The sequence below is a fragment of the Cetorhinus maximus genome, chromosome 7 (genome assembly GCF_964194155.1).
Source record: "Cetorhinus maximus chromosome 7, sCetMax3.hap1.1, whole genome shotgun sequence".
Taxonomy (NCBI): domain Eukaryota; kingdom Metazoa; phylum Chordata; class Chondrichthyes; order Lamniformes; family Cetorhinidae; genus Cetorhinus; species Cetorhinus maximus.
This window is the reverse complement of record NC_135885.1, coordinates 22105768-22132090: the sequence shown is the minus strand read 5'-3', so window position 1 is coordinate 22132090 and position 26323 is coordinate 22105768. Positions and strand designations below refer to the sequence as shown.

General features: G+C 44.6%; 1 protein-coding gene across 1 annotated transcript in view; it reads left to right on the top strand.

Annotated features, from left to right (window-relative positions):
• The window catches only part of LOC144683101 (von Willebrand factor A domain-containing protein 3B-like), a 216376-nt gene extending 190255 nt beyond the window's left edge, over window positions 1-26121 (top strand). Inside the window, exons 27-30 of the mRNA XM_078546118.1 lie at window positions 5563-5687; window positions 8022-8159; window positions 16344-16441; window positions 24193-26121. Of these exons, the coding sequence (XP_078402244.1) occupies window positions 5563-5687; window positions 8022-8159; window positions 16344-16441; window positions 24193-24205 (374 nt within the window). The 3' untranslated portion in view covers window positions 24206-26121. The remainder of the gene's footprint in view (window positions 1-5562; window positions 5688-8021; window positions 8160-16343; window positions 16442-24192) is intronic.
• Window positions 26122-26323: the final 202 nt, after the last annotated feature.

Sequence of the window (26323 nt, the reverse complement as noted above, 5' to 3'; positions counted from 1 at the left end):
ACCCAGCGCATCAGTGCAAAAAGACAAGGCTGAAGCACTTGCAACAATTTTCAGTAGAAGTGCCAAGTGGATCATCCATCTTGGCCTCCTCCCAAGGACCCCATCATCACAGATGCAAGTCTTCAGCTCATTCGATTCACTCTGGATGCAGTAATATTATGGGTCCTAACAATATACTGGCTATGATACTCAAAACATGTGCTTCATATCCAGCTGGACCCCTAGCCAAGCTGTTCCAGTACAGCTACAATACTGGCATCTAGACAGCTATGTGGCAGGACAAATCCAATCCAGCCAATTACCACTCCATTAGTTTACTCTCAATCATCAGCAAACTGATGGAAAGTTTCATTGGCAGTGCTATCAAGTGGGACTCACCAATATTCTGCTCACCGATGCTCATTTTGGTTTCCGCCAGGGTCACTCGATTCCTGGCTCATGATAGCCTTGGTCCGAACAAGTACAAAAGAGCTGAATTCAAGAGGTGAGGTGAGAGTGATTCCCCTTGACTTCAAGACAGTATTTGATCTAGTGTGGCATCACTAGCATGGAGCCTTAACAAAACTGAAATCAATGGAAATCAGGGGGAAATTTTCACTGGTTGGACTGGGCCCAGATTTTTGCTACAGAGGCTCTTTATCATGAAGAAAATCCCAGAAAAGACTGGAAATTCTAAGCCCCGCCCCCGAACACAGCATTTCCTATTTTCGCAGGGATGGGGCTGAAGTCAGGCCGGGGTTTACACATGCATGGTTTACGGAGGCAGCTGACCATTTAAGTCAGCCTCCACTGAAGTGGGATTTTGGTAGGCCAGGGGTGTGAAACCCAGAGTGTGCAGATTAGACCAGTTAAAAGACCTAAACTTGGTGGATTCATTTAGGTACACCTTTGGAGAGATGATGCACCTTTTGGGATTGTTAAGTCTAAACATGATTGTGCATAAAAAGTAAATAAACTTATTGGAACTGTCAGCTGTCAATGAACTGTCAAGGAATAGTCAAGCTGTCAAAGAACTGTCAAATAACTCAAGCTGTCAAAGAACTGTCAAGCTGCTTGGGAGGCAGTATCAGCGGTGATTAGTGCCTTGCTGCATAGAAGAGGTTGGTCATCCAGGGCAGATAGAGGATAAATGATCCTATCCGTGCAGCCAAGGTATGATAACCATCTCATCACTCTAAAATCACACACTCGGCCCATCACACATTCACTGGCATCTCACTCACTGCCAGCTCAAGGGACATCACCACCCATTCTCACACACACCCCCTCACATGTCCATCTGGCCTCATCTCCTCTGGAGACTGCCTCCTCAGCCCTCACCATCTTGAGGCCACTTGCACAGATCAGCATGTGCCCCCACCACACACCCTGGGTTACCCTCCTTCCCCAGTACAGCCCTCGCCCTGCAGCCTCTTCCCATCCCTGAGGCCAATTCTCCCATTTCGCCAAGCAAGCCTTAGCCCTGCAGCCATTGAAAAGCCACCTACATATGGCTGATCTGATAGGTAGAGACCTACCCGTGAGCCCCCCTAAAAGTGATGTGGTGCTGCCTGTGAAGCCTGGTGCTGATGACTGTAAGTGCTGACCGAAGCAAGGTAGGCAAACAAACCTCGAAGCCCTGAGCGAAGTGCAGCTCGCCAGGTGCACGTCGAATATATGCTGTTGTGAAACACGTTGGCGTGTTTTCCTGCCGAAGTGGGTGGACGATCCAGTGGGCGGGAAACGATTCTAGTGGGCAGGCCTAATAATGACATTCTGATGTATTATAATCAGGTTCCTGATGTCCGATGGCAGAGAATGCGGCCTGCCATTGGCGGGCTGAGCAGACGATCGCGAACTGGTTTCACGCTATCATGAAACCGATCGCATCTTATTGTCTGCTTGTGCCACCGAACGCGCCCGACATCGGCGGGTATGGAAAATCTTCATGTTTTAAGACTTTTTCTGTGATAAACACACTAAAATCAATATCGGCTACACATTACTTAGTAACTTTGTAATATAACTGGAAACTGGACACCACATTTACACATTACACTGCACTCTCTGCAGAATTGTGCCTTTACAGGAACCAGTCCAAAGCCACTTGTAGCTCCCAACAGGCTCACTTCTCCCCATTTCCCTGAGTCGTAATGTGCAGTGTCCATCAAAAGTCATTTCCCTCAGTATTCTGACAATTCCCAAACTGACTTCGAACTGTCTCGGAGCTGAAGAATTGTGCATTCAAAATAAACATTTTAAAGATGATAGAAACATGTCCCCACATGTGACTCAGTCACAAGAACAGGGACATGTTAAAAATGAAGTTTAAAACTTTTTATTGGTTTTTCAATTACTGTTGGAAACCTCAGCCCGCCCGTGGACGAGGTTTCTTAAAACAAGCAAAGGCTGCCTGTCTGATTTGACCGCCTGCCAACTGTAAGGTTGAACGGGCAGCGAAAAATAGAAATAAATTAATTGATTAAGGGCCTTAAGAGGCTTCTTAATTGTCAGCGGGCACGCTGCTGACTCTCGCACGTGCTTGCCAACCAAAATATCGCGAGAGTGCGCCCCTTGTCTCTTTCTCTCTCTCTCTCTCTCTCTCTCTCTGTCTGTCTGTCTGTCTGTGTAGGGTCTCTGAGTCAGTAAGTTTGCACAACTAAAAGCCAGCTGCTTTTTCCTTTGTGAAAGCTGGCACTTGAGTTTCAGTAGGACTTGCCCTGTGCCCTCTGACCCACGGCAACTAGGTCACATAAGCATATCGCTGGGCAGAACTAGTCGGAGGTCTCATGCTCCTCCCCAGTGTTCCATTTTACCTTGAATTAAAAGAGACAGTTTGAAACATAACTGTCTCATCATCCTTGAAATAGCACAAAAGAAGATGGTTGCGGTAGCCCAAGGACAATGTTGAAGTTCCTTAGGGTATTGTCCTAGGACTAATGACCTTCAGCTGCTTCATCAGTGACCTTCCCTCCAACATAAGGTCAGAAGTAGGGATGTTCACTGATGATTTCACAGTGTGCAGTACCATTCACAACTGCTCAGATTCTGAAGCAGTCCATGCCTGCCTGCATGCAATGAGACCTGGGCCACAGTCAGGCTTGGGTTGATGGGTGACAAGCAACACTCAAAACCACATGAGTGCCAGACTTTTTGACATTCAATGGCATTACCATCATGGAATACTCCTCCATCAACATCCTGGGGTTACGATTGACCAGAACTTAACTGGACCATCCATATAAATATTGCGGCTGCAAGAGCAGGTCAGACACTGGGTATTCTGCAATAAGTGATTCAACTCCTGACTGGTCAAACCCTGTCCACCATCTACAAGGCAGAAGTCAGGAGTGTGATAGAATACTCCCCACTTGTCTGGATGAGTGCAGCTCCGAAAACCCTCAAGAAGCTTGACACCCCATCCACCACCTTAAACAGTCACACCCTCCACCACCCTTGCACAATGGCAGCATTATGTACCACTTGCAAGATGGACTGTAGCAACTCGCAAAGGTGCCTTCCACTGCACCCTGCACACCGTGACATCTACCACCTAAAGCAACAAAGATACATAATCTGCAAATTCCCCTCCAACTCATGCACCATCCTGACTCGGAACTATATCACTGTTTCTTCACTGTCGCTGGGTTAAAAACCCGGAACTCCCTTCCTACTAGGACTATGGGTGTACCTACACCACAAGGACTGCAGTCCCATACCAGCATTATGGACTTTTCTCAGAAGTGGCCTAGCAGCCATGCAGTAGTATCAAATCACTGCAAAGAATAACAAAAATAACCCCCGCCCCCCCCCCCCGGCCAACCTAGTAGCATAGTGGGAGCACCACCCCACATGAACTTTAGGAACAAAAGAATAAGGCTCACCGGCTGCTTTTAGTCAGTTGTTAAAGACAAACTGTCTCTGCGACTTGTCCGTACACCGTGTTTGAATACTTAAAATGATTCAAAGCAAAGAGGTGGGTAAGCAACACGATATTAAGATAATCATGCTTTCAATTCTGGTTTTTCAGCATTTTTATTTTTTTCTCATTAAAATATTTATATTCAAAATGATGCACATAAGTATATCTTGAAATCAAAGAGGGATGTTTAATTCCCAGGGTAATATTTTGTTCAGTTCTGTTTGATAAATCCAGCATTTTCATATGTTTTCTTTTTTTATTATTGCAGTTAATTTTATGCACATTTAAACACATTTAATTGGACCTCTTTACTGCATAATAAATTGGTTTATAGCCAAATTATTCATTTTTTTTATTCATTGAAAGCATGTGGGTGTTCCTGGCAAAGCCAGCATTTATTGCCCAACACTGAGTGCCCTTGAGAGGGTGGTGGTGAGTCGCCTTCTTGAACCGCTGCAGTCCTTGTGGTGTAGGTACAGCCACAGTGCTGTTAAGAAGGGAATTCCAGGATCCAGCGACAATAAAGTAATCATGATGTATTTCTGAGCCAGGATGGTGTGTTACCTGGAGGGGAATTTGCAGGTGGGGGTGTTCCCGTGCACTTGATGTTGTTCTCCTGATGCTGCAGATTTGGGAGGGGTGCTGCTAAATTAAGCCTTGGCAAGTTGCTGCAGCGCGTCTTGTAGAATGGTGCACTGGTGGTATTGGAAATGAATGTTTAAGATGGTGGACGGGGTGCCAATCAAGTGAGCTGCTTTGTCCTAAATGCTGGTGAACTCTTTTGAGTGTTATTGAAGCCGCACTCATCCAGGCAAGCGGAGAGTGTTCCATCACACTCCTGACTTGTGCCTTGTAGATGATGTAATGGTTTTGGGGAGTCAGGGGGTGAGTTAATTGCCGCAGAATACCGGTGGTTACACCATCACCATTGCTACCACTAGCTTCTTATTCCAGAGTTTGTTTAATTTAATGAGCTGAATTTAAACTCTCCAGTTTCTGAGGCGATATTTATGCTTTATTTATGCTTCCAGGCTGTGATGCACAGGTGCAGTAGCAGGATTGCAATGCTACAATACCCAATTCCAAATGCATTATCTTCGGCATTTGCAGCTATTGCTGTAGCAGTTGCCGAAGAAAATATTAATGGGCTATATATTATTTATTAATCATTAAAATTCTGCTCTCATAACATAAGGCTGCTGGGCATCCATATGGTGATGTAGCATCCTAGCTTCTGTATTCTGAGATTTCTAGTGGAATTTGCTTAATGTTCTGACATTTGCATTTAAAATGAACAAAAGGCACTTGAGTTATGATTTTTTGAATGATTTTCCTCACCTTGTGGTATCAGCCTGCCCACGTTTTTTATCTGCTCTCTCTGACTGTGATTGGCCTTGAAGGAGTAAAAATTAACTTAAAGATGATACAGATATAAATGAATTATTTAGTGAGCTGTGAAATTGATACCAGTAATCTGCCCGTTTTAATGCCATTTAATAAGGTGTGATATGACGGACTGTCCTTTTGGTCATAATGATGTATTTGCATAATAACATTAGAGATTGAAATTATTATTTTCCCCTTCCAGTCACGTTGCAAATCTGCTCAATAATTCCCTTGTATGCCTTAAGTTTTCTTTATTACATCTCTGCTGTTCTCAGGAATTGTGACTAAGTGTGTTGGTGTCAGGAGAGCCATAATTGATTTCACTAAAGGAGACACTCAGATTACACCAACGAGGTTTTTAATACAGGTTGGAGGAGCTGCACCTTGCCCCCCTTTGAAAGTAAGTGAAATAAGCGACCAAGATCGAGATTTTACTGTTATGTGGTTTCGAACTGGCACTGTTGTCTGCAAGATGTTTTTTTAAATACCTTTTACCTCAGAACGCAAGTGGGCTAAATTCCAGGATCAGGCCTACTCCTAGTGGGTTGCTGGCATGAATAGCACCAGTCATGTCGAGCTTGCAGTTAGACAGGATGGGATATCTTGCACTGCTGCAGGAGTTTAAGAGGCCCACAGCTGCAGTTTTCTTTTTAATGGCTAAAGTTTTTTGAGGTATAGCTGTTGGAGAATTTGGGAGTGTGCAGTAGAGGATTAGTAGAGCACCATGGTCTGATGAGGCCTCTTTATAAGTGCTGCTGAAGGAAGGGTGGCACCAAGGTCACTAGCCACAGGGTGCATTAGGGAAGGTGAGCTACACGTCAATCTGTGCCTCAATGATGTCGATGGCTCTGTGGGGCTCATTTACGCACTCTCGGCAGCTGCTTGTGGCTGTCTTAGAGACGACGTGAGCTTGTGCTTAAGAGGATGGATTCGTTTACATCCTTCTGGCTCGAATAGCATGAACTGTCATGAGGTAAAAGTGTCCCGTCTGCCGCCTGGGAAGTAGGAATTCAAATTTTTTTTTATGGTCCTGGGCATCCTGCAGCAGAAGCGAAATGCCGCAGAGTGATTGAAACCTGGAATAAAAATACCAGACAACGCTGGAAGCACTCAGCAGGTCTGGCAGCCTCTGTGGAGAAGGAAACAGAACTAATGAGCTGGTTTAATGCAGCCTGTTGTAGTGGGAAATAGGCCGGCTGGGCGCTCTTCATCGCCGGAATCTCCCAGCGGTGGCCAAACCTCCCCCGATTAAGTCGGGGGGTGGAAGGGGCTGATGCAGGATCCATGGCTGCCAGCATCGGGATGTCAATTAGGCTCATTAATGAACCAATTAACACCCGTTATCTCTGAGCCCACCACAATTCAGAGGTGGCTCAAGGATTAAGTGGTAGCCACACGGCTCCCCCCCCCCCCCCCCCCCCCCCCCCCTCCCCACCGATGGCTGCCCAGCGAGGTTTGCCAGCAGCCTCTTGGGGAGGGGTGGGTGGACCTCTCGTTATCAGGCACTCCCGGCTGGATTGAGGGACCTGACATTGGGAAGGGGGTCCATTGAGAGCCACTCCCTGCCCTTATCTCTTAACCCCTGCCCTTCTGCGATCCCCACCCCACGATCCCTATCCTATCCTCACTCACTTTTGGCCTGGGGTCCCTTGGCACTCCTGGGCCTCTGGTGGGTGCTGACAATTGAAAACACTCCAGGTTGTGCTCCCAGCAGTGAGGAGCTGCTGGCTTCTCATTGATATTGTTTTAAATCTTTACCCAAAATAACCCCCAGTTGAACCACAGAGCACAGAAGGAGGCAATATGGTCCCTATTGTGCCTGTGCTAGCTCTATGAAAGGATTATCCACTCACTTTTTCCCCCTGTAACATTGCATTTTTTTTCCTTTTCAAGTATACATCTAATTCCCTTTTGAAAGTTACCATGATCTGTTCCTACCATCCTTTCAAACGATGCATTCCAGACCATTATAACCTGGTGCATAAAAGAAATCCTTCACATCTTCCTTCAGCTTCTTTTGTTAATTATCTTAAATCAGAGTCACCTGGTACTGACCTTTCTGTCAGTGGAAGCAGTTTTTCCTTGTTTACGCTATCAAAGGTACCTCTCTAGAAAAAAAATCAGTGTTATTTAATTATTGCTAAATTCCTCAATCTGTATAAATTCGGCTTTTTCTCAAGTGCTAATTGATCCTGAAGTAGTTCCCCTCTCTGGGAGTTGGTCCCACCGATCCATTATCCTGTGGGCGGGACCAATTTCTTTTACCTCTTGCCTTGTATGTTTATACTTGAATGCTCATTGTCTGAAATAAGTATTTTGCTTACTTCCCCCTTAGCTAAAATGGCTGTCTGTTTTCCACCTGAGATGTCTGTGCTCCTCCAATTCTGGCATCTTGAGCATCCCCGATTTGAATTGTTCCATTGTTGGTGGCTGTGCCTTCAGTTGCCTAGGCCCCAAGCTCTAAAACACCCTCCCTAAACCTGCCTACCTCTCTACCTTTCTTTCCTCTTTTAAGTCGTCTCTTAAGACCTACTTTATGTGGCTTGGTATGAAATTTCCTTTTTTTAAAAACCCCTGTGAAGCACCTTAGGATGATTTAGAATGTTAAAGGTGCTATATAAATTCAAGTTGTTGCTGTTGTTACTGTCACCTTTTCCTATGTACATCACCCCATATCTATTGACATTAAGATTTATTTTCTAAGGTTAACTGGATGTTATTTAATAATTTTCAGGTGGGAGACTTTATTTTGGTTCGTAGTGATGCAGAGGCTGAAAATGATTGTTACCTACCCGGTGTGGTCATAGCAACTCCAAACAGAGCAATGCCAGCTGATAAATTTTATACAGTTTTAAAATACAATAATAGAAAGGTGAGTAGGTTTGCATGATTTTTTAAAAAAAGCTTCTTCCCCTATAAGTTCATGTCAATCAATTTATTAAGGGGTAACAATAGATGTAATTTAAATTACCTTTGATCAAACATTAAATGGATCAGTTAGACATTGGGAACACTCACCTCACAAACTCCATTTTTTTTGCCATCGATTCTATTCCTTCTCCGATCTGCTGTCTCGGGCTGAATGAGATTGTTTCCAATCCCTGCATAATAATTGACTCTGAGTTGAGCTTCCAATCTCTCATCCTTCTCCATCTCAAAGAACAAACGGCTTGTTGGAAAAATTCAGGCAAATGGTACGAGGGAAACCATAGAAAGTTGATTAAAGGACAACACAGAGGGTCAAAGTCATGCTCTTTGATAGTGGAGAAGGATTGGAAATGCTGTCATGGAGACCAGTGCTGAGACTAGCTTTGTTCTCAAGAGATATGTGGTTTGGACTTGAGTACAGAGAGCATGGAGGTCTTGTGGCGGAGTGGGTAGTGTGCCTGCCTCAGAGCCAGGAGCTACGGGTTTGAGTCCCATCCCCAGACTTGATGGCTAAGGAAAGTGCGTTCAAAGTGCAGCCAAACAGGGAACCTGCAAATCCTTCCAACACATGCCAATGGCAGGTGGTGAAAGTGGCAGAGATTCCTGGTCAACTATGTGATGAAAAGAATGTTAGAGCCTCAACCATCACTCTCCGTAGCTCCAGACTGCAACATGCATGTAAAAGTACATGCCGCCAAAGCAACACGGACTCCCTGAGTGAACTGTAACACCACCATCACCACAGAGAACACAATCTTGAAATTTGCTGATGATACAAAAGTGGAAGGCTTGACAAATAATGAGGAGACTCGCCAGTATGATGCCCATTTCTGCCAGATCAAAGGGGATTTTCCAGAATCATGAACAGATTTGATAGAGTGCAGGGGAAAGGCTATGTTGTCTGGCTGGGGAATTGGTGATAAAAGTTCATCCATCTAAAATTGCCAATAAGAGTGTAAGGAGAGCAATGTGTTATCTCGAGGCCACAGGGAATGGGAAAAGAGCATTGTGCCTATTAAGAGAAAAATGAATAAATATGGCTGGAGAGCTGGGCAGTGGGATTAGTTTTGGATTATTCTAGCAAAGAGATAGATAGACACCATGGGCAGGATTTTTAGTTTGGCGGGCGCCTGTGATCAGCGGGCCCAGGAGCGGCTGGGGAATGAACCCTCGACCGCGATTGTCCTCCGACCGCGCTTTCATACTGGCTGGCCAACCGATGGGCAGCCAGTGGGAAAGACTCAGCGCTGCTGGGGTGGGTGTGGGAGGAGGGCAGGTGCTGAAGTCAGCGCGGGCGCAGGGGAGCACTCACAGAAATCTCCCTGAAGGCAGAGAGCTACTTCAGGGAGCTGAAGAATTTAAATGCCAAAAATAAAAACATATACTAGATGAAACTTCTGTGCAGACATTTTTATTTTTTTTAAAATTAATATCGGAAACATTGGATGAAGTTTCCTGAAAAAGGCAAAGGCTGCCTGGCTGATTCACCTGCCCGCCAACAGTAACATTGGACGGGCAGCGAAAAATCATGGTTGATTAATACGTTAATGGCCTTAATATGCCTCTATAATTGTCGGCAGGCGCGCTGCTGACTCTCGCGCGCACCCGCTGACCAATATAACGTGCGAGTGTACAATTGCGTTGGGACACTCGCCCAACCTCATCACGCGCTATTTCACGCTCGAGCGTGTCGGGCGCGCGCCCGCACGCCGCGTTAAAAATTCTGCCCCACAGGACGCATGTTCAAATTTGTCTTCTTGTTTAAAGATGTACATTATCACCATAAAGGAATTATAGGTAAAAGAGAGAGTATAACATTTAATCTTAGCTTTCATGTTTCTTTTATAAGCCACTTAAATTAATCTCTTCTTGTTCATGATGCCATTTGAACGCAGACTGTAAACTACCATGGGGTACATTTTTACCTTCACCACCGGGCTGATAAGCTACTGGAGCAGATCTTTATAGAATCCATCTGATTTTCGTTCAGTGAAAATATGCCTCCATAGATTATTCACTATTGCCCCTGCGCAATTCTGAAAGTAAATCTGCGCCCCTCAGAATTGCTGGAGTTCTGTCCCACCACATGAGTTTATAGATCACAGAGGTATAAATATGAAATTAAAAATTACTTTGGTGCCTGAAATAAGCTGTATTGGATAAAAACCCTGAAAATCTTAAGGCTCCAATTTTATTTTTGTACTTAAAATTTGCAAAAAAAATAGAAAATGTTTAAATCTTTACAGATTTTGTCTCTCAATGAAAAGATATGAATGAGGCTACAAAGTGACATAGGTAGGTTAAGTGGGTGGGCAAAGATCTGGCAAATGGAATGTAATGTGGGCAAATGTAAAATTGTTCATTTTGGCAGGAAGAATAAAAAAGAAGCTTATCATCTAAATGGTGAGAGATTGCAGAGCTCTGAGATTCAGAGGGATCTGAGTATCCTAGTGCATGAATCACAAAAGGTTAGTGTGCAGGTAGAGCAGGTAATTAGGAAAGCTAATAGAATGTCATCATTTATTTTGAGGGAAATTCATTACAAAAGTAGGGAGGTTATGCTTCAGTTGTACGGGGCACTGGTGAGACCACATCTGGACTATTGTGTATAGTACTGGTCTCCTTATTTAAGGAAATATGTAAATGCATTAGAAGCAGTTCAGAGAAGGTTTACTAGACTAATACTAGGAATGGGTGGCTTGTCTTATGAGGAAAGGTTGGACAGGTTAGGCTTGTATCCAATGGAATTTAGAAGAGTAAGGGGCGACTTAATTGAAACCTTTAGAATTCTGAGGAGTGGATGTGGAGAAGATGTTTCCTCTTGTGGGACAACCTAGAACTAGGGGGTCACTGTTTAAAAATAAGGGGTCGCTCATTTAAGATAGAGATGAGGAGAATTTTTTTCTCTCAGAGGGTAGTGAGTCTTTGGAACTCCCTTCCTCAAAAGGCAGTGGAAGCAGAGACTTTGAACATTTTTAAGGCAGAGCTAGATAGATTCTTGATTAACAAGGGGGTGAAAGGTTATCAGGGGTGGGCAGGTATGTGGGTTGAGGTTACAATCAGATCAGCCATGATCTTATTGAATGGCGGAGCAGGCTCAAGGGGCCGAGTGGCCTACTCCTGCTCCTAATTCCAATGTTCGTATGTTGGGTATATTTTTCGTTCTAATTAAAATATTTTTCTGAAAATTAAATTGGTTGCAGTTGGCTAAATTGCAGGTAACTTCTGGAGCCAATTGCAGTGTTTATGTGTGATATATTTTATGATAGTGTCAAGATCATGGAACTTCTTTTCATTGCACACCCTTGGTTTGATCATACATCATAGGTATATGAAATATGCATTTAACTCCACCAGAAAATTGTCGTTGCACTAAGGTGTAAAATGGGATCAGAGTAGCAAGCACATGTGGAATGAAAAGAATACATCATGAATTGAGCTGACTGTGCAGGCTATCTCAGATATGAGTGAAAGTTTTAATAACCTTACACCTGACTGCTTTGATCTCAGGGTTTGCAAGCTTATACCAATTCCCATGAGGAGTCTTATGCTTATCTGCACAGTTCAGGTGCTGTAACCAGACACCGCTATATTCATTCTACTGAGCAGAATTTAATTTTACTGAGATCACTATGCTTTTTATCTCACCTTATTGTTGCTTTTCAGGGAACATCTCAGAAAAATTGTCTTCTCTTTCATTTGTGCGATATTTTCAGTAATGCAGATCAAATCATCATAGCCTAGCAATTGGACCGTGCTACCCCTGTTTTCCAGGCCTGAAACGGGTACCCAAGGTCTGGATTTTTGCAGAGTCAGAATGACTCTGGAGCCATTTAAAAATGGAGGGCGAGATCTGACTCCAGGATTTCTGCCGCCATTCCCGACGCCCCCAATTTTCACTGGGGCAGGACGAGGGTGAGAGCAGTAAGCCCACAGCCTGCACTCCTGACCTGGCCGGCTCCATCACAGGGTTAGGCACCGCCTAGCTACCCCACCCCCCACCCCCCCGTGCAATCCCTCATGGAGTTGGGTCAACTTCTCCATGACTCATCACTCCATGATTCCTCAGAGGAGTCATGAACTACAGTCTGGATTTGTGATCCTTTTGAAAGGTAAGTTCAAAGGCATTCACTATGCTGCCCATGGCCACTCCATGCCAACTCAATGCTAACTCATGCCCCTTCCACGTCCATTCACCACTATGTGCATACCCACTGGGCCTTATAATAACAATAGCAAGTATGGAACTGCTGAGAAAACAAAACAACCATTCACAAATATTTTGAAACCAAAACTGTTATTCCTCAATAACAGAGGCTTCAAACATTTCACATCTCTTAATTTTGCCCAATCAATAAACATTGAGACATTGATAAAAAAGATAGACTCATAGACATTTACAGCACAGAAGGAGGCCATTCAGCCCACCGTGTCCGCACCGATCAACAAAGTCCTGACTACACTAATCCCATTTTCCAGCACTTCGGCCATAGCGCTGGAGGCTATGGGAATGCAAGTGAATAACTAAATACTTCATAAATGTTACAAGAGTTTCTGACTCAACCACCCTTTCAGGCAGATCACAGAAAGAACTATTTACTTTAACCACTTAAAGATGTCAATCAAGCAAAGTCACCTGTAGATCACATCATTGGTCCCTGTATTGAATACAAAACTGGCAACTTTGAGGATGTTGAAACCACTGTTTTATGTTTCATACTGTTTGACCTATTGGATGAGCTGAGTTCAGAGGGAGGTCCCATTTGACTGGGTGGGAGGGTGCAGCGTGGGAACACCACTGCCGCCCCAACCCTACTGATTAAACTCAAAGCGCAAAGGGTGGAGGGTGGCTTTCCCACCCAGAAGTCTATCAAGGCTCTTAAGTAGCCACATAAGGGCCTCATCTTGCCACTGGTGGGCAGGTTGTCAGGTTTGCCTGTGACCTACTGGGGAGTCAGTCATTGACAGGTATTCTGTCCCCTGCCCTTGCTTCCGAACTCTCTCTCTGCCCCCTCTTCAGCGAACCCCTCTCCGTGGCCTCCCCTTCCCGCGCGCACACTATTTTGGAGATCCATTGCCAATCGCTCCTGCAGACCCGGGTATAATACTGGCGGTGGCCACAACTCCTGGTGGCGCTGCCAGTACTGGAAAGGTGCTAGCTTCTGATTGGGTGGCAATTCTCAGGGGTGGGGTTTCTGCCCTCCTGGTGGCTTAAATGAGTGGGAGGTTTGATGCTAAGCAGATAAGTGCCTGGCCTCCCAGAGAGAACCAACGCGGGTCTCCCACTGGTTTTCCAATGGGCAAGACCCATGTTGTACTCATTAAATTCTACCCATTATTTTTGAAAAATAGAATTTTGAGTTTGATGGTGGCTGCGGGATTTAAAGTTTTTAAAAATGCAGTAAACCTCACCCCAACCAGCCTATTCTGTTTGCAGTGGAGGTGGTTGGGGTAGGTTGGCGGGGTGGGGTGGGGGGAACTAACCTGCTCTCAGGAGACTGACTGGTCAGTGAAATATTTTAATGAAGCTGCCTCCATTTCAACCTGGGATGCTGGGAAACCTGTCAGTTGAAGGGAGTTGAGAAGAGCCTGATCTGTCAGGTAAATGGCTTCACAGCAAGTGCTCTGATCAAGGAGGTAGAGAACCAGAAATACTTCCCCTACACCTCCCCCCCCCCCCACACCTTACCCACCGCCCCGCAGCCGACCCCCTCACCAACCTCTGGCCAACCAAGATTTACCCCATGGTTAGACCCCCAACAATTGGCTGAACCCTCCCCAACCTGTGATCAGAGCCACATGCGTTTGGACCCTGATGTCTGACCCCTGGCGTCTGGCTGATCTTTCTATGAGGTCTGATCTGCAGCCCCCTCTCCTATCTCCAATGTTCCCTCTATCTCCCCCTGATGGTCTACCTTCCCTTCCTCCGCTCTCCCCTCACATATCTGACTTGTTTCTCCTGCTCTCCACGACTGCCTTCCTGGCTGACAGCCAGCCAGCCTCCCTAACTGGCTGGCTATGGCCAGGAAATTCATTGCGGAAAATTTAAAAGCGGTCTTGCTGTTAAATTCGGCAGAACTTTTGCTAAACCCCTAAATCTGCGTCCCCCTCCCCTGCTGCTCCCTTCCTGCTTCACAGTTACAATCAAAGGCCGTTGCGTCAGAATGGAGGTCAAAACGTGTAAAGAGCTGTTCATTAACAAAATAATATTTTTAAACATAATAATTCTTTGAAGGCTTTTAAAGTGGAATTATCATTCAGGATAAAATAGTACAAGAGGCACTAGTTCACCCCATTATTTTAATAAAGGGAATTAAAAATAACAAGAAAGTAAAACAGCAAAAAATGCAAATGTTGTGTGATTTTGCTGCTAGTGTGGATGGGATTCAAAGGTTGGGATTATAAGACTATACTGCTATTTTTCTGACCTGCACATGTTACTAGCAAGGCACTGCGTGTAATGTTTCATCCCTCTTATAGCTTATCTCAGTTGTTGTTGTTGTCTTCTGAAATGACAACTGAAGTAAGCTGCAGCCGGATGGCATTGATGTCGTGGGACAACCTGGTTCTTAATTCCAAAGGCAGAATAGCACAAAACCCATCAAATCTGAGTTTATTTGTTATGCTAAAAGAAAGGGAGCCGCGTGACGAACTATGCTAATTAGTCCTAGTGTCCTGTGACCGATCTGCATATGTAAGTTGGCTGATTAGGAAACAGACTCCTGTTTGGAGCGTATGTTTATTAAGCCACACAGGAAAGCATATGGTCAAAGCACGCTGAGGAGTCATAATTTGTGTATTAGCATTCAGGCAGATTTTAAATGACCTTGCTTTTCTAACAAATACTGCAAATTCCTGTCATGTAACCAGATCACAAAGGGCTTGCTGCATTTATTTTTATACCTGCCATTTGCATTTTTTAAAAGCCTAGTTTAATGACATGCAACGATCGTGACTACCAAAAGCATTCCACTGACATTTTATCCTTCGTCCTAAAATAATTTTTTTCTCTTGGTTCCTCTTCAGGGTTGTTGATTGCACAAGAAGTAATCTATCTATTAAATAAGATTTCCTAACATACTTTTGGCAAAATACAGTTGTTAATACAGCGGAAACGGAGGGAGAGGATCAATAGTAATTCTATCAATAACGATTTGTAATGCAATTACGATTATCTTTTTATTTTAAACAAAACATGCTCAGGGCAGGCGTCACCCAGTCCACATACAGGGGAGAGTTTTCAGCTCGGCTAGCGGGGCCCTCTCGCCGAGGCGTAAAATGACGCAGGATGATGTCAGGCATGCGTCCCGACGTCACTTTGCGTCATTTAGATTTTCAGTCAAAAGCCAGTTAAGGCCATTAATTAACCAATTAATCCTATTAAGAAAGCTGCCCGTCCAACCTTAAGGTTGGCTTCGGGCAGGCGAGGAGCCCAGGCGGCCTTCGCATTTTTCATGGAACCTCATCCACGGGCAGGATGAGGTTTCATGAAGTGTTTATAAATTGAATAAAAACATGTCCCAGCTCATGTGACAGTGTCACATGAGCTGGGACATGTCTTAAAATGTTTTCTTTATTTAAATTTTTAAAACTTAAACTAATCTCCCTGAGGCACGAAAGAGCGCAGGCCCTGGCTCAGGGAACCCCCCCTCCCCGCCGCCCGCACAGGGAGCGCTCAGTGCTTCTGGGCGCGCGTCATGCTGGGCGGGCCTTAATTGGCCCACCCATGTAAAATGGCGGCGCAGACCCGATCGGGGGCGCCGTTCGGGGGCGCGCCTGCCCTCGCCTGCTCCAACACAACTCCCCCCGATGGGGGCGATATTCTCCCCACAGTTTATTACAGGCTATAAAATCTATTGACCACATGTGTGCCTAGATTTGGTTGTGGAAAAAAATGGTTTCAAGCAGGTTGTTGAAAGTTGAGCTTTGAAAAAAATGTACTCACTGCAAAGTGTCAGCGAGGATTAACCTTTCAAACAATTTTTGAAACCTATTTAAATCCTTGATTGCTTAGAAAGCTTATTTTAAACTCTAGCGCATTCAGATATGTATTATTTAAATTCATCTGCAAGCAAAGTGTCGTGTTGTTTGTATAATTGAATCACAATGTTATGATTTGGTTTTGCAGGAACATTCATTCCGTAGCGAACTGATTAAAATCAGCAAGACACAGTATATCTTCATCGTTCGTTACATAAGAGAGGCTCAGATGATAGATAACACAATGTGAGTACTAATTAACAGCCCCACAAACTATTTAGAAGGGATATTCTTCCCCCAGTGAATTTGAGTAACCCGTTCTTTTTTTGTCAGAGTTTTCTATAATGTGCAATCCGAAACACACAAATACTAGCATTGAAAACATTATGGGCAGAAAGTTGCCCTCAGACGGTGTGCGGGCCCCAACAGCTCAGCGGCAGGCGGGCAGCCGAACTCCGCCGCCGAAATGGGGCTGGCCACCATTTTGAGTGGGTGGGCCTTAATTGGCTCGCCCAGCGGCCTTCCCGACAGGTAGCGCTATGTGTTTCCTGTGTGGGGAGTGGAGGGACTCCCCATCTGTCAAAGTGCGCTCTTTCGCCAATGCGCACTGTTGGGGGTGGTGGTGTGTGTGTCAGCTTCACCTCTGACTTCTGAGCGGTCCGAATCGCTCCCACTCCCTGGGTTCTAGACCTTGGACTTATTTGGGGGTTGTGACAAAGTGCAGCAGACAACTGGTTTTGGTGCAAGAAAACAAAAACTGGGTTTATTGAAGTCACAAATGAACTTATAACATTAGGATTTCACTGAGATTATACTGACCTACAAAGTACACTTAATTAAGAATGGGGAACACACGGCATAACAAGGGAAAATCACGCTACTAATCCCCTTACCCTTGTCCCACCCCCAAAACCTAACTAAATTGAACTAGGAGAGGTCAGGGATCATGCTCACCAACCAGGGTTCCTTGACAGTTCGAAATCCAGCCAGGTAAGCGGGTTGTAGTTTTGGGATACGCTCTTTGTGTCCTCTGGGGCCTGCCGTCCCCACGTGGTCCTGGTCTGTGGAATTTGCAAAGGTTCTTCAGTTGGGTGGAGGACGCGGTTGTGGGTGGTCGATCTTCGTGGGGGGCTGTGGTTGCGGCCTTGTTGTCTTCGGTTGAGCCTGCCACCCGTGCCCCTCGCCGTGATGTTGCCTGCGGGCCTGCAAACCTCCAGATCTCCTTCCTCCGCTTGGCTCAGCTACAACCGCTCCAAACTGCTCACTGCCCAAAACTATCCACCCCCTTCATAACTGGTGGCCCAGTTATACTGTTTTTTCGAATTTCTTATCTGAAACCAAATCAAGGTTAGTTCTTTGTCTGATTTGGGCTTCTTCAGGTGATTGTTGTCTCGTTGCTTTTAATGGCCTTGCATGATGTTTATTGTTGTCTTCCTGTCCCCGTAACTAGTCTTGAACTGAAAGCCATTGTATATGTGGAGTATTGATAGGTTCGCATAATTGCATTGATTGCGGCCTTGCTGCCTTAATAGTTAGTAGCGATTATTTATGCAAGATTTTGATGGGCTTTAGTTTCATGTAAGATGAAGTCTTTCTCTGGGTTGATTGTTTTAAAGGGAAGAATGCGTATTCTGTCTCCTCTCGTCCTAGCCTCCTGTCTGCAGGGCTCTACACTTAACCCAGCAGTTGGGTCCTCTGCCATAAAAGTCCAAAAGTCATATCCTTGTTGATGATATGAAAAATGTGGGAATTTTGAGAACCCTTCAGCGCGAAAGAGCGCACTGCTCCCTGAGGCAAAGTGCTGTCTCAGGGAGTTTACTGACAGGTAAGAAAAGTAAAAAAAATAGAGAAATATTAACATCATTAACATGTCCCCCTCATGTGACAATGTCACATGAGATGGGACATGTTAATAAGAAACACATAAAGTTTATTAATTTTTTAAAAACGGACATGAAACTTCATCCTGCCGGTGGATGAAGTTTCATGAATAATCTGGAGCCCACAGGGGTTCCTGGCCTGCCCGCCAGCCTTAAGCTTGGACAGGCAGGGTCTTTAACAAGGTTAATTAGCCTGTCAATGGCCTTAATTGGCCATTGACAGGTCAGCGGGCGGACAGCTGATTTCGCTGTCCGCCCACCTTCGTGAATATTTAAAGGGACCGGGATGATGTTGGGGGTTCCTACCGACGTCATCCTGCATCATTTTCCCCTTGGCGAGCGGGCCCCACCCCCAAATCGCCGAGGGGAAAATCCTGGCCTATGTTTCTCTTTTACAAACAAATAGTTTCATTCATTTTTTTCAAACTCATAATTTCTGGAAATTCAAATTGAAATCAGTTAGATTTATCGAAGGGGGATTTTTCACCCCCAAATACAAGCGGGTTTGGATCTGGTAGAAAATAAAAAATCTGACACACAACCCCCAACCCACCCACCCACTCCCAGTTTTAATGGCGACAGAATGGTTGGACAGGCAACAAACCTGTTTGCAGGTGGAGGGTTGGTTATTTAAATATTATAATAAAGCTGTTTCCCTCCTTATCCCCCATTTAAAATTTTACCCTGTCCGGCTCAGATTCCCGCACTTCAGGAAAACTTTGGGCTAAAGGGAGGCAAGGTGTATTGGGTTCAGGAGGTCAGTGCCTTTCCACTTACCTGCTTAACTAACCCCCTGAGATCGGACACCCCCACAGGGCCTCTAATCTCCTCCACCAGTGACCTTTCTATCGCCAGCAACAGTCTCCTTCCCCCGTCTCTTCCAATCTCTTACACTATCAACCCTTCCAATCTGGCCTGAGGCCTGTGATCCCGCCCTCTTTCCTCTTTGGTCCCCAACTGCAGCCTGCTGTTGCAGGTCTACCTGCCCGATGGGCCAACCAGCCTTGTAATCTGTTTGGCTGTGGCTGGGAAACAGACAAAAACAGTTAGTCAGAGCCTGCCGCTAATATTGGCGGTTAATACATTTTCTAACCCAGCAGGTCAAAGCTGGTCGTCTTTTTGTAAACATAAAAGGCAGGCATTATAATCTAGGAAAAGCTCCAATATTGCAACGTTAAAATTAGTCAAACGTCAGTTGCAGCTTTATTGAAGTGTTAAGTCTAAAGCACAAAAAGCAGTTAGAGCAGAATTTTAAATAAATAATGGGCAGAATTTTTCCCTTGGTGGGCGTGTGGGCCCCACCGGCTCGGCGGCGGGTGGACAGCTGATTTCGCTGTCCGCCCGCCTTCCTGAAAATTTAAAGGGACCAGGACGACGTCGGGGGTTCCTCCCGATGTCATCTCGCGTCATTTTCCCATCGGTGAGCGGGCCCCGCCCCCAAATTGCCAGCGGGAAAATTCACCTCAGTTTTTTATTTCGCTGGTCCTTCTTGTGACTCCCACTATTATCTTGGAGGTAGGGCCCAATTTGCAAAACAGTAAAATTCACCCGGTCAAAATGTAGCTGCAAAACTTGATTTTATCCAATTCAGAAGATTGACATTGTTGCATCACAGATTTGAGAGGCAAGTGAAGTTGGAGATAGGTGAAAGTGAAGTCATCCCCCAGGTGAAGTTTGTAAGGAGAGGTGGATTGAGGAGGGGAGTGATTATTGGACATCCAATCCCCAAAGCACTGACAAAAGTCCCAGAATGTAATAAAATGCAAATTGTAATGCAGTGACTCTAAATAATTGGTATAATAATTTCCTTCAGGCCTTCACTACTCATTCACTACACATCTTAATCCAGTGATAACTCTGTGAGTCTGAAAACATCGCGAAACAGGAGAACTAACAATAAGGGAATAAAGTTTTAGGCAGTCTAAGCCAACCACAGTTACCATTGCACTATTTTGAAAACGTCCCAGTGGATGCCATGAAGGCCCAAACTATGCACAATGGAGATATCGAGAGAAATTTCCTGGAAGATTTAGGCCTGGATTTAACCAGTGGCCCTGTCCAACAGCCAGAAAGTTGGGGCAAAACTGCCTCGGCTGGTTTTTGGAGCCCCGACTGCATTTTATGGAATGCCAGACAATTAGTTGCCTGCGTTTCAGGTTTCCATCCTTTTAAGGGATGAGGACATGCCCCCAGGAGCTGCCGGTCAAGCGGACAGCTGGCAGCTCTCCAGTCCTAGCAACAACAGCAGGGACCATGGCCGCTGCTATCACTGCAACCGGGCAACAGCAGCCATGATGGAGGAGGGTCTGGAATCCATGCAATCTGTTGGAGGCTAGATTGCTGGACTGCTGTCTGACTCTTTGCATACAGCAGCAGTCTGAGCTTGCATAGCAACAGGATGGCCTTGCAGGGCAGCAATATGAGCTCCTACTGCAACTAGGGTTGCCAACTATGGTTAAATGTAATCCTGGAGGTTTCATCGTAATTTGACTTTCCCCCGTGTTTCCAGCCGTTAGCTGGCCAACAAATCCATCCTTGTGACGTCCTGGCTTTCTACACCAACCGGAAAGCTAAATAACTCATTACCAAATAGGTTGATGCTTGACTGTCAGCCAAGCAGCCTTTATCCCCCGCCATTTTCAATGTTTTTATATCTGGTAAAGAGAAATGTTCAAAGAAAATTATGACGAAAGCCAATCTTTTTTAATGTCCCGATGATTTTTCTCCAGGTTTGCACACAGCGGTTTCCTGGAGATTGACCTTCCATTCCTGGAGACTCCAGACCAACCCTGGAGGGTTGGCAACCCTAACTAAAGCACTCATAACAACAAGGGAAATAGGAGCAGGAGCAGGCTATTTGGCCCATCGAGCCTGCTCCACCATTCAAACAGATCATGGCTGAGCATCTATCTCTTATGCCATTTTCCCCATGTCATGATGTCATTAGTATCCAGAAATCTACCAATTTTTGTCTTGAACATGCTCAATGATTGAGCTTCCACAGCCCTCTGGGGTAGAGAATTCCAAAGCTTCAGCACCCTCTGAGTGAAGAAATTCCTTGTCACCTGAGTCTTAAATGGCCTGCTCCTTATTCTGAGATGGTGTCTGGTGGTCCTAGACTCACCAGCCAGGGAAACACCCTATCTACATCTACCCTGTCAAGCCCTGTAAGAATTTTGTAAGTTTCAATGAGATCATCTCTCATTCTTAGAAACCCTGGAGAATACAGACCCAGCCTCTTCAATCTCTCCTCATAAGACAATCCCGCCATCCCAGGGATTAGTCTAGTGTACCGCCATTGCACTCGCTCTATGGCAAGTATATCCTTCCAGCCGCCAATGATGCCCGCCGGTGTTCAGGGCTGGAAAATCCCGCCCAGAGTAATAGTTTAATTTCTCCGCCATTTCCCCATTCTCCATAATATCAGGTACCCTTTTCTCCATTGTGCCAGATGTGAGTGTGATGCTTGCAGCAGTTCTAAGTACGTGAGTGTGAGATTAAACATATGAATATTAGGTATGAGGACTGAATGATAGAGATTGTTAGTAAGTGAGTGATGACGGTTTGACCAGTGGCTGAGACTAATGGTTAATTAGTGGGATATGGCATTTGATGGTGTATGCACTGACCTTGACCAATCATGTGAGGTCGTTGTCTTCTTGCGGCACTGCATCCAGGTCCTCAGGGTTTAACTCCTGACATTGACCTCTTTAGACATCTGCTGCCATTACCTTTTGACCATTGTGTGGAGGGCCTGTTCCCCCTGCTGTGAATACAGGACATCTCTCCTCCTTTCTACTTGCGCCATCAAGACCTCCAGGGTGGTGTCTGGAATCTTAGAGCCTGTGCTCTCCCCGATTGTGCCATTTTCCGCTCTTTCCCAGGTCACATTCTTTTTAACCAGGACTTGCAACACTTGCTTCAGCCACAATACACCTCGCATTTAAGAGGTGCAGGTTAGCTTTAAGTGCGACTAGCCGCTTTAGCAGGGCATCAACATCATGAGTGTTCAGCCAATGAAGTTAGCACTTGCTGGACTTCGAGTTTAGTCAAACGAACAGGCAACATGAAATTGGACTGCTACCATTTTTTTATACTTTCATAGGATGTCAGCATTGGGGCCAGCATTTGTTGCCCATCCCTAACTGTCCTTGAGTAGGCAGTGGCTCAAGGATTCTTGAACCCCTGCAGTCCAGCGGGTGTTGGACAGTCCTACAGTGCTGTTAGAAAGTGTGTTCCAAGATTTTCACCCAGCGACAGTGAAGGAACGAGGATGTATTTCCAAGTCAGGAGGGTGTGTGGCTTGGAAGAGAACTTTCAGTGGTGATGTTCACTTGCATCTGCCGCCCTTGTCCTTCTAGGTGGTAGAGGTCATGGGTTTGAAAGCTGCTGTCGATGGGCGTGGGTTAATCACACCTGCTCCTCTTTTCGGAGATTATCAAATTTAGTTGTTTTAATCTGCCTAGAGATTGGAGCAGGTTATATTGGGTGTTCAGAACCCTCCATGTTCATTCAAAATGTGGTTTGATTCCCAGATAGGCATCACAATTGGTTTTAGATTGTGTAGCCGTGAGTAGTGAAGGACTGAAGGAATTTGTTAAGCTATGTTGCACACAATTATTTAAAAGCCACTGGATGTCAAATTTAATTTTATTACATGGTGTTATGAATTTTTAATCAGTCCTTCGGGGATTGAACCTCATATCATCGCTCACTGCCTTAAAAACCCACCTTAATATATCTGTCCTTACAAACTCTGCCCAGCTCCAAATGTCCTTTCTTCTCCAAAGTTCTCAATTGTGCTCAAATTTGTGTTCATGCCTTGACTGCTGCTTCATGTTGACGCCCACTGTTTGCAACTTTGGCATCCATCTTGACCCCAAGCTGAGATTATGACCCCTTATCCTCAAGAACCATTTATTTCCACCTCCGTAACATCAACCATGTCCCCCCTTTCCTCAACTCATCTTTCTTTTTAATTCATTCTTGTGATGTGGGAATTGTTGGCAAGGCCCATTCTCAGGTGCTCTGAGAAGGTGGTAACGGTGACTTCTTTCCCCACTGCAGTCCGTGTGGTGAAGCTGCTCCAAACAATTGTGTCAGCAAGAGAATTTCTTCATTGATATGACTGAATGGCAGCCACTACCTATTGTGCATTGGACAGATAATGATAAGAATCAATTAGCATTTGAGCCTGCAGCGGTTGGCCATTTTAGAGTGATGAGAAGCTCAAAGCTCAGGCAATGAGCCATCTGTCAAGGGAGTTAATATTATAATTGCTCACCCATTGTCCAGCTCTTTGGTGAAGTTCAGTAGTCTTATGTCCTTTCTCATTAATTATCTTTTTTTTTAAAGCACTGTAGCCGTTTTACAATTTCGCTGTCAAATGCGCTATTAATTTGTCTATTTAATTCACTTAAATTACACTGGTATTGTGACATTAAAATCGGGTCAATGGCTTTTAAGTAAACAGCCTGCCATTAGCGTTGAATAGTAATGAACTGGAGTCTGCAGATATACACGGGAAATAATTACACAGCGCAGAATCTTTCATAATTTGTTCTCTTTCAGCACAATGCTATGCCCTTAAGTTACACAGCGGTTTACGAGTATATGAAAGCTTAACATGTCCATCCAAAATCTCTCTCCATTCCTCTCCAGTTCTACTTTAGTGGGAAGCTAGTTGCTTAATATCTTTTTTTTTAAAACAGCAGAGCAAACCATTTCAAAACGCGCTTTAAATGTTTGTAGATTAGTATACATGGTTTAATTCAGTCTGTGATTATTCCAGCCGTCCCAAAATCAATAGCACAGCAGTACTTCCTTCAGATTTTTGTTCAATAATATTATTCATGTACAGACCACAGCCATCAAAATTATTCCAGCAATGTCACACAGCAAATTCTTGCTAGAATCATTTTTGCTTTAAAACTTTGAAACAAATTTAACTGTTCAAGGTATTGACATGTAGCAGCACCTTGTAGATAACTGGATACCTTATAACTAGCATGAGTAACAGTATCATGTGGGTACCTGTGACAACAAGTGAAGAGGGCACACTATAGAGTGCATAACTCCGCTACGCTGTGTTAATTCAATGTTATTATAATTATGCAGCTCTCCCTTGTGACTTTTTCTGGCCTAGTTGATGCTCTGAACTACAAAGCTGAAAAAAGAAATCTTTATATAAAGAGCTTCCATCTCACTGAGGAGGCTCCAGGCCAATGCACATTTAACAACCTGCTGGGAAAACTCTGCACACATTTTGACAGCTCTGACAAATTGCACCACAGCAACTGAGACAATACACAACATTCTGAAACAATCAACAACATTCTAAATAAAACAACCAACAACATTCTAAAGAAGAATCAATTTGCCCTGGACAAGTATCAACTGTGGCTCAGTTGGTAGCATTCACAACTCCCAGTCAGAAGCTGTAGGTTTTAGTGTCCCCCCCACCACCTCTCCTACCATCAGAAGCTTGAGCACAAGATCTGGGCAAACGTTTCAGTGTAGTACTGGTGGAGTGCTGCAGAGTCAGAGGTGCCCTCTTTCAGATAAACATTAAACCGAGGCTCCATCTGCCCTCTCAGGTGCATGGCAAAAATCCCATGCCACTATTTTGAAGAAGAATAGGGGAATTCTCCCCACTGTCCATGTCCTGAGCAATGTTTACTCCTCAACCAACGTTCACGGAAAAAAGATTATCTTATCATTAACATTTCACTGTTTGTGAGAGTTTGCTGTGTGAAAATTGAAGACTGTGTTTTTCTACATTACAACAGTGACAGGAAACAGAGAGTAGTGGTTAATGGATGTTTTTCAGGCTGGGGGAAGGCATGTAGTTGGGTTTCCCAGGGGTTAGTGTGACCCGTGCCTTTCCTGATATATATTAGTGGACTAGACCTTGTTGTACAGGGCACCGTTTCAGAGTTTGTGAATGATATGAAACTTGGAAGCATTGTGAGCTGTGAGGAGGATAGTGTAGAACTTCAAAAGGGCATAGACAAGTTGGTAGAATGGGTGTACAGATGGCAGATGAAGTTCAATGCGGAGAAATGTGAAATGATTCATTTTGGTAGGAAGAACATGGAGAGACATTATAAATTCAATAAGCACAAGCACAATTCTAATGGGATTGTAGGAGCATTGAATTGTCATACTCCTTGTCATGTTGATGCTGCCACAACAGCATTAGGTAAGGAGTTACAGGTGCATATGTGCATAAGCCATTGAAGGCAGCGGAAAAGGTTGAGAGCGCGGTTAACAAAGCCTAAGTACACAGTATCCTAGGTTTTATTAATAGGGCATTGAGTGCAAGAACAAGGTGGTTATGTTGAACTTGTATAAGACACTACTTTGGCCTCAATTGGAGTATTGCTTCCTGGGCACTGCACTTTAGGAAGGATGTGAAGGCACTGGGGAGGTTGCAGAAGAGATTCACTAGAATGGTGCCAGGGATGAGGAACTTCAGTTATGAAGATAGATTGGAGAAGTTGGAACTGTTATCCTTGGAGAAAAGAAGGCTGAGAGGAGATTTGATAGAGGTATTCAAAATCATGAGGGGTCTGGACAGTGTAGATAGGGAGAAAATGTTCCCACTCATGAAAGGATCGAGAACAAGAGGGCACAAATTTAAAATAATTGGCAAAAGAAGCAAAAAAGAAAAAGGTTTTTAAGGTCGGGAATGCACTGCCTGAGAGTGTGGTGGAGGCAGGCTCAATCAAAGCATTCAAAAGGCAATTAGACTATTTTCTGAAAAGGAAGAATGTGCAGGGTTACAGGGAAAAGGTGGGGGAATGGCACTGTGAATTGCTCATTCGGAGAGTTGATGCAAATACAATGGGCCGAATGGCCTCCTCCTGCCCTGGAACAATTCTGTGATTCTGATTCTGTGACTACAGTTCATTGACTGTAAAACGTTTTGGGACATCCTGAGGTTGGGAGAGTTACTATGCAAATGCAAATATTTTTTATAATGCACTCCAGTAGCAAAAGGGATGAATTCTGTAGTTTGCATTCCTAATAGAACCTTTTATGTTATATCATAAATATTAAATAAATAAAAGCTTTACCAGAATTCACAACGATGAAGTTATTTTACAGTTTGCACACAATCTCACCCAACTATCATTACATGAAGTATCACCGCAGAAGAGCTTGGAGTCCCACTAAATACGACTAAGCAATAGGGATGACAAAAATATATTATGTGTTTGGCTGAATTAATATTGTATCATTTGGA